Raw genomic sequence first — 9,209 nt, 5'->3', positions numbered from 1 at the left:
TCTGTGGTGTATGTACAGTACAGTCACAGCTTATTTCAGTAGCTTTCACCGCTCACTTTCTCGAAGGATGAACTGACTCAACTTCATGGAGCACACATCCATCAAGACCTAAGGGAAACAAAGGTGTAAAGAGTGACTGCGATAAAATGGAGGCGGGTTTAAACAACCCTAAGTGCACCAAACCAACAGAACCACCAGAGCTCAAGCCCTGCGTGTGCGCTGGAGCTTGAACTCTGCAGTGGAAGTAGTAGGAGACAGACAAATAGACAGATAAAGCCACACAACTTCCATGGTCATTGGTATTTATTTCACTGATTCGGCGGAGAGGAATGAACCAAGACTCAGAATTCACATCAGTGAATTCAGTCTGCAAAGCCAGTTGCCACTCCAACAAACTCTGCAAGTTTCTACCGTTTGAGAGGAAAATGTATGGACAGACCAGGAGTCATTAACAAAACAAGTGACTCAGAGTAACCTCCGTCCACAAGAAGGTACATAAAAAGTTTGTAACATTATCTGTTCAACATCTACCTAGTTATCAATGACAGTCCCGGCTATGGGCTAGGCACTGGACAAAGGACTCTCCTCTGGAGCTCAGCTAGTGGTGGGAATCAGACATCTAGGTGAGATGGGCGGAAAAGGGCATGAACCACACTGGCAGAGGCAACACACCTGGGGAAGCAGCCTGGCTCTCTGCAAACATCTGCAGAAATGGTATGTGAGCTGGTCCTGAAGTATCAGAAAGGTTGTTTGACAAGAGGGTGCAGGGCCTTGGCCACTGTGGCTCGGTTGGTTGAACATCCTCCCCATGTGCCGAAAGGATACCAGTTTGATTCCCTATCAGGACACATGCCCCGACTGCAGGATCAGTCCCAGTTGGTTGGGGTGCATACTGGAGGTAACCGATTGATGTTTCTTTCTCACATCAATGTTTCTCCCTCTCCTCCTCTCTATCTTCCCTCCTCCCTCCTTTTCTCCCCCTTCCTCTATCTAAAAGTCTGGAGGATGCAGAAAAAGGCCAGTGCTGGACAGACAGGACAGTCAGCCTGTACTGTTACTGATGGGCTGTAGTGCACAGTGCAAGTAATCTGTCAGTAATAATCTGTTCCACTCACAACTACCCAACTCTGCAGCCACAGACAATATCATGGCCTGGTGCCAATAAACTGTACTGACAAAAACAAGCAGGGAACACAGTCTGCTGATGCCTGACCTACCGCCACCTGCTGGAAGAAGGATGAAATAAAACCATGTTTATAAAACATTCAATGCCTACCTACCACAAAGTAACTGCTTACTAACTTTCAGTTGCTATCTTACTGTTTCTCTCCTGAGCACTCTAAGTTTTAATAAAACACCTAAAAAAAAATTTAAATGAAAATGAAAAGCAATTTTACTTTCTATTTTACTGGCAAAGTTAGATGGCTTATTTTCAATTAAACAAAATCAATACATTATGTATACGCTCACCTTTCTTCCCCAAAATAGGAAATCAAGTTTTCTTGTCATTTGGCCGATAATGTGCATTCCCAATAAAATTCTCATAGTTTCTCTTTTGAAGCATGCTGCTAGATAAGTGTTGATAAGACACAGGCCTTTTTCCTGTTTGAAAAAAAGTGTAAAAGGGCATTTAGAATTCAGTTTAAGCCATTAGGTAAGCTGTGGGTGGGCTGTCAGAGGTCAATTTTCTAAATTCCTAACTGATAATGTGATCGGAGCCCACCAGTCCGCTTCGTCTTCAAGAGCCAGGAGGACATGTGTTACCACAGGACCTTAGGTCACTAAAGCTAAATCCTCAAAGTCCTGGCTGTTGTAGAAAGAACTAAAAAAACAGAAGAAAAAAGGCAGCATAAGATACTTTAAAGCTAAATCCATCAAGAACCAGAACTGTGGAAGAGAAAACCACTCATTTAAAAAAGGACTATACTTGCAACATGTATCTTCTCATCAAGTAAAGACAAAGTTTTGACTCATGTCCGCTTTAAGTGCAAGGGGGGGAAATGGGCGCATTTAATCAAAAGGCAACAGAAATTAATATTTCATCGCAACTTTTAAAATCATTGGAGTGTGGGAAGCAATTGTTTTTTAATTAGCGATCAATTCACATCACGCTACCCCTGATGGGTACTGTCACCATACACAATCCATAATCTGACATTAGTAAGCACTGAGCTTACATTCTGCAGGAGGGTTAGCGGGACAGGCCCAGGACACTCTCATCTACCCTTTCACAGGCAGACACCCCTGCGAAGCACTGCTAAAAGGAAGCCGAGGCTTTGAACACACTCCCATGGGGAGAGCACGAGTTATCTACAAGCTAACAACTGATATATATGGGGAAGTACTGGCACTTTTGAAATTCTCTTAGTATTTCCCAAGGACTAAGTAGGCAGTATAATTCTATTAGTCCTGACATCAAAACTGCTCAAAAGATTGTTTAAGAGCAGTTCGCACAGGGTCTGCTCCTGACAGGTCAAGGTCGTCAGGTAGCATTTACTCCCTACCCCTGGCCTCCCTTGTTGGGGCACGTGAGCGCTGCAGGCAATTTAAGTTCTCCAAGATGCGTGCTCCACTCTAAAGGAGCTGCCAGCCTAGGAGTGGTGGTAAGATGTGGGCAGAAGTTCCCCAAGTCTCAAACCCCAGGGTAGGCTGGGCCTGAGTGCTGGGGGCACACCACATCTGTGGGAGGAAAAGACCTGATGGGGGGAGGTGACCAGGGCTAAATGGCACCTGAGATTTCAGAGCAGGAGAGGGTCAGGTCAGGGTTCCTCAACAGCCTTTCTGATTATCACCCCCACAAGGTAGAAAGATTAAATCAGCAAGAGAAAGTCAATACTCAGGAATAAGACCATACCCTGGAGGGCTGAGCTTTGGGGACCACAAACCATTGCCAAACTTAGGAACACCCCACTGTCGGACACCTCCCCCCGCACTCTGTCCCCGGGAGGAACCCCCACAAGAATGCACAGCTGAACCTGACTGGGCAGTACCTTCCAGCGCCACGCCAGCAGCAGAGCTCGCAGGGTTGCACGTGTAGAGTGACGCGGGCCCGCTGTAGGGCGAGTGTAAGGTCAGCACATTGGCGGAGTCGATCTCGCCCGACGCCAGGAACCTCGGCTTGGAGGGCAGCACCTTCGGCGGCGGGAACGCGTACTCCTGGGGCAGCAGCCTTGCGGTTCCACGGCCCACCGTGTACTTGGGCAGGTCAAGGACCCTTCGGTAGTGGGGCCCAGGCTGCTCCGCGTCCAGGACCACGGGCCCGGCTTTTGGCCGCTTGGGAAGCGGCTCTCCGAGCTCCGGGCTGGCAACACCTGCGCTGCGGCCACAGAAGTAGTCTCTTCCCGCGGGCGCCCACAGGCCGTTGTGCTTGGCCGAGAAGTCGGCGGAGCCATTGATGGTGCTGCTGCTCGAGGGCTGGGACACGGAGACCACCGGGGCTTTGAACTTCGTCTCTGGCCTTTTGGTCTTCTCCGGGGCAGGAGAAACTCCGCTTTTAGAAAACATCTCCGAGGGCTGCTGCCTGGCGGCTGAAGCCCCCTGCACCCCAATGCTGGGCTGTGGCCTGTGCGACTTCAGGTTACTGGGGGCTAAAGTGCTAGAGTCAGTCTCTCCAAGTGATGGTATTGTGGAGCCCAAGTCCTCGAAGATTATTAAAGTGGATTTCTGTGCAGACCAGCCCAGCCTTGTAAATGAAGTGGCAATGTGAGTGTTGACAGTCCATGCTGGGCTTCACTCTGCTGTCTGCTGCCACCTCTGCCTTCTCTTTGAGGCCAACCTCGGCCTTGTGGGCGGCAGTGGCGTCTGGGTGAGGATGAGGCGGAGCAGCCACTTCTGCTCTGTGAGCGAGGTTGATAGCATGAGCTTCGGGCACTGGTCTCTTCTTTAACACGTCCAAATAAGCAGGGGCTGGGTGTCTGCCTAGCTGATCAGCACTACCTTCAGTTGCATTTTTATTGAAATCCTGAGTATCTTTGTGTACTGGCAAGAGGACAGCGCTGCCCAGAACATTCTGAAAGGCAGGGGCCATCCCCTTAGGTTGCTTGGCAGGTGGGCTGCCTTTCACATCTTTGGCACCATCGAAAAATCTTTTCAAATTGCTGGTTTGCGCACTGTCGGCGATGAGTAGTACATCTTCCGTTTCCTGGTTTTTCCCTTTGCTCTTGACCTCAGCGGCCACATCGACCTGCTTATCTTTGTGGTGTCTCTCCAAGTGATACCGTAGAGAGGTCTTCTGGGCTGCAGCATAGTCACAAAATTCACATTTGTACGGTTTTTCACCTAAAACAAGAAACACTACCATATTACAGAAGTTTATGAAAAAATCAAAAGAGATCTTTATCACACAGAATACAGGGCTCTTTCCTTTTCCCTCTCCATCTACTAATCTTCATAGCCAGGGGTCCTCATGAGGTGTTTCTTTATCACACTTACTATACTGAGTATTTGAACATGTGAATACGTCTTAATTTTTTAAATAAAATAGCAACATTTTATACTCCTCTAACCTTCATAATAGCCCTATGGAAGTGAATATTATTATCCCATCTCTACAGCTCAGAAAACAGGGGCTCAGAACAGGTCAATCATTTGACCAAAGTTGCATAGCTAGTGAGAGGAAGAGATGAAATTCAAGTGCATGCAGCTTCCTACCCACTGTTACAACTGCTTCTATAATCTAAAGAAAAAACTGTAAAATATATTCCCGTTTCATTCTACACTATAAAAACAGAAAAAAGCTGTGACCTTAAAATACATTAAAGGCCCTGGCTGGGTAGCTCATTGGTTAGAGCACTGCCCTGATAACTTTGCCAACGTTTCAAGTTTCGATCCCCAGAAAGGGCACATACAAGAATCAACCAATGTCAATAGGAAGATGATTGCCAGAGGGAAGGGAATGGGGAGGTAGAAGGTAAAGGGGGAATAGTGGTGATGGAAGGAGACTTGACTTGGGATGTTAAATATATATACAATATACAGATGATGTGTTGTAGAATTGTATACCTGAAACCTATAATTTTATTAACCAATGTCACCCCAACAAGTTCAATTTAAAAGTAAAAGAATGCATAAATACGTGAAGTAACAAATCAATGTTTCTCTAAAAGCAAGCAATAAATAAAATTTTTTAAAAACACATGAAAGAGGTTTGAAAATGAGAGAATACAGTAATCAGAAACTAAACAGGAAACTAATTTCAAAATAGGAACTACAGTTCAAGTTACAATGATACTGAAAGTATTAACATGACAGCTGCAACTTGCATGCTACATGTTAATTCTTAAACTAGTCCAAGGACCTACCAGACTATCTGAACAGCAACAAAAATCAGACACAAAGCACATTATAATTCTTTTGATTAATACATCCTTTAAGAAAATCTAAAAAGTTCCTTACCTGTATGCGTTCTGAGATGAATATTGAGGTAATAATTTGAACGGAAAAACTTTCCACAGTAACTACATTCTCTTGAGGATGTCAGATGCTTTATTTTGCCTCCATCATCATTTTTATCTGAAAGCAGAAACAAAAATATGTAAAAAGACAGCTCAAGTACATCAATAAGGCGAGTTGACTGAAATTGTCTTGACAGAAACATTTTTCAAAAAGCATACAATAACTTTTATATTAGTGTTGGGTAAACCAAAAAGGCTAAAAACACACCAAATGTTTTGAGGCTGTCTGCGGTTTTATATCAAGCACGTGTTTAGTTTTTTTGTTTGTTTAGGGTAGGTTTTTGGACTGCAGCAGTTTGCTGTTAAAGACTGAGTTTTCTGCCCAGCTGACGTGACTCAGTGATTGAGCATCAATCTAGGAACCAGGAGGTCACAGTTCAATTTCTGGTTGGGGCACATGCCCAGGTTGCAAGCTCAATCCCCAGTGTGAGGCGTGCAGGAAGCAGCCGATCAATGATTCTCTCTCATCACTGATGTTTCTCTCTCTCTCCCTCTCCCTTCTTCTCTGAAATCAATAAAAATATATTTTTAAAAAAAGACTGAGTTTTCCATTTGCTAATCAGGGAAAGATCATTGACAGCCAGATGCGCAGGCAGCACTCTCCACGTGGCAGAGCGAGCAGGATCAGGCCAGCTGGAGCCGGACCTACACAAACGGCTGGAACAAACAGCTTCTTCAGAGCAAGTCTAATTTAGAAAACTGAGCCAATATAAATCACCAATTTTCCCAACCACCAGGGAAAATAGACTTTTATCTTAAGATTGGGCAAGTTACCACTAGAGGGTAGCAATCACAACTTAATCTTCACAGAAACTAAAAGGTTTGGCACCAGCAAACCACCTAGGAAAGTTTGTCAACACTTAGCAACGTTCTGGAAAGCAGACTGTATTGTCCACAGCACACACATGGCCACAATCTAGCTGACAAATCAAACCTGTCCTCAATTACAATGCGTTAAACTTTACACTTCAATCTGGACAGGATGATCAGGACAGTGTATCTTACAGGCAACAGAGCAAAGGTCAACTGGGGACACATAATTAAAGGATCGTTAAATATCAAGCCAGCCCTCCAAAAGACAATTAAATGTGCTGCAGTAAAAATACCCGCTCCCCCAGAAATGAGTGGTTAAGTTTTAGCTCAATGTCCTCTTATTGTAGAGCTCATCTTATGAACATTACAATATGATGAGTGGGACAACTATTAAAATTTAGCATAACTAAACTGGTCATTTTGCCTTGAAAAACTTATTTCCAGCTAAAAGGCTTCTCTCTCCCCTGCTCCTTTCACATTTCACATTCTCGATTATTTATAGCTCACTGATTTTAAAAAGCAGCTTACAAGCCAACCCTCAGTCAGCCTCCAGGTACAATAAAGATAGGACCATACACTCCGTCACCCTAAGTTCCCCTGAGGAAAATGTGTCCACCGCTTAACCTCTGAACACCTTTACATGTGCTAACATGGCAGAGACAACCCTGGATCTAAAAAAAGGTACCACAAGGACTTCAAAAAGTAATCACAGGAACTATTATTAAACCCACTTCTAAAAGCTGGAAAAAAACTTGTAATGAATTATTTACTTCGCTTTTGGATCTTCTTAAAAGTAAATCTATGCCCAGCCAGTGTGGCTTACTAGTTGAATGTCGACCTGTGAACCAGGAGGTCACAGTTCTATTCCCGGTCAGGGCACATGCCCAGGTTGTGGGTTCAATCCCCCATGTGGGGCGTACAGGAGACAGCTGATCAATTATTCTCTCTCATCATTGATGTTTCCCTCTCTCTCTTGTCCGTTCTTCTCATATTAAAACAACAAAAAAATAAATCTAAAGAAAGCCAGGTTGATAATAAATTATAGTAAACTCAATCTAGACCAGAAGGCATCATCAGAATACAGGGTAGGGCAAAAGTAGGTTTACAGTTGTTCAAATGGAAAATACAGTAATTAATAAATACAAGAATAAAGTCTGTCACAACTCACAACTGCAAACCTACTTTTGCCCCAGTCTCATAAATCTAGGAAAAACAATTCCCCGCATATAGAACACCTAGCTCTCCTTACAATCACACTCAACTAGCTGAGTCTGTTGCTGGGTTGGTACCTTAATCACAATTTCCTACTTCCAACTATGTGTCAGGATTTATGGTATGTTGCATCAGATCCAAAATGTTAGGCAATGCCTTTGTTCTAACAGAAAGGACATGAAATATCCACATCTACCTGGTTCCTGCTCTTTTTAGCATCACCTTTGATCTTACAGTGCTGTCCTTTAAGGACTGAACTTTTTATAGGCAAGCTGTGGAAATCATCCTTGAGAGGTGAAAGACGAGGAAAATTTCGATGAACCAATTTCGCAAACAGGGAAATCAGGGCAAAGAAAGGTTAAGCAACACATAATCGGCCACAAAACAATGCAGTGGCAGAACCAGACTAAACCCGGGTCTTGGCGTTCCCAGCTATAATGGGTATTCTATTTGCCCGATGACCAAGCCCAAGTTTTCCACCAGGTTCTTTTTTTTTTAATTAAAAATTTTAAAATATGTTTTTATTGATTTCAGAGAAAGGAAGGAGAGGGAGAGATAGGTAGAAACATCAATTGAGAGAGAATCATTGATTGGCTGCTTACTACACGCCCTCTACTGAGGATCGAGCCCACAACCCATGCCCTGATCGGGAATTGAACTGTGACCTCCTGGTTCATGCTCAACCACTTAGCCACACTGACTGACATTCCACCAGGTTCTTCTGCCCACACCACCTGCTGGCAGAACATGGACAGGCCATTTCATTCCTCTCAGAGCTTTGGGGCATCTCTAGAGCCTCATTATTTCCCAATGATCAAATGGCCCTGAACAGAACCAACTCTGATAGATACCACCTAGAAGACTAGAGGGCTGGGTTTAAAGTTTTTTATGATGTCACTAAGACACCATAATGTATTTTCTAGACTTCCAAACACTGAAGATGGTAGTTCTCTAAGTGCTAGGTTTCCTGCATCCCAGGAAACTCAAAACAGTCTAAATATCTGACATGAAAACCACGGTTCTCACATCCACCACGTGATCAGAAAAAGAACCAGGCACAAGCTTAAAAGAGGATGGCAAGTCCCATGTATTATCTGGTCAACCTCATCTTGGGTCTCAGGCGCAGACCTCTTACAGACATCCAGTCAAGTTACAACAAAAGGCAACATTTGTTTTAACTGAAAACACTTTCCTAAATGATAACATTTCTCTAAAACTAACTCATGTTCTCATCATCCACTTGTTGGGTTTTATAACTGCTTTCCAGCAGCAGAATTCTTTATACAGGCAAAATATGGTCAAATGGATGAGAAGCTCTGGGAGAGGAGAGGGTGGACAAGGCTCCCCACAGATGGAGTCCTCTGCCCTGGCTAGCGTCCACTGGGACTCCAGCAACCTGTTAACCAGCCTTCAATAGCAGCTTCCGGTTCCCATATTAAATGTCATTAGCACAGTAGAAACTTGGCAGAACAAATGAGATTGCTTGAGAACCCCTTTGGTGTGTTCACATGCCCTGTATTTTACAGACACATTTATTTCTGAGGTAACTTAATGAACACTACCCGCAGACACAAAGGACGGGATACCAGGCACACCAAGTGGTGTGCATTATTCTCACTCTGGTTACCCATCATTCCTAGTGCCTTGTCACCACTGGAAATCCATTTGCAATAAACATGAGAGCTAGGCCTTGACAGATAGGGAAGTTTACTGCATAAGGGTCGTATTTTT

General features: G+C 44.2%; 1 protein-coding gene across 1 annotated transcript in view; it reads right to left on the bottom strand.

The window, feature by feature from the left end:
• Window positions 1–12: 12 nt before the first annotated feature.
• ZNF217 (zinc finger protein 217) overlaps window positions 13–9,209 on the bottom strand; it is a 17,966-nt gene continuing 8,769 nt past the window's right edge. The window contains exons 4-8 of the mRNA XM_006773647.2: window positions 5,395–5,511; window positions 3,674–4,278; window positions 2,991–3,606; window positions 1,471–1,602; window positions 13–108 (exon numbers count right to left, since the gene is read on the bottom strand). Of these exons, the coding sequence (XP_006773710.1) occupies window positions 1,493–1,602; window positions 2,991–3,606; window positions 3,674–4,278; window positions 5,395–5,511 (1,448 nt within the window). The 3' untranslated portion in view covers window positions 13–108; window positions 1,471–1,492. The remainder of the gene's footprint in view (window positions 109–1,470; window positions 1,603–2,990; window positions 3,607–3,673; window positions 4,279–5,394; window positions 5,512–9,209) is intronic.

Source organism: Myotis davidii, unplaced genomic scaffold (assembly GCF_000327345.1).
Source record: "Myotis davidii unplaced genomic scaffold, ASM32734v1 scaffold27, whole genome shotgun sequence".
NCBI lineage: Eukaryota > Metazoa > Chordata > Mammalia > Chiroptera > Vespertilionidae > Myotis > Myotis davidii.
The sequence above is the reverse complement of the archived record's forward strand: the minus strand, read 5'-3'. Positions and strand labels throughout refer to the sequence as shown.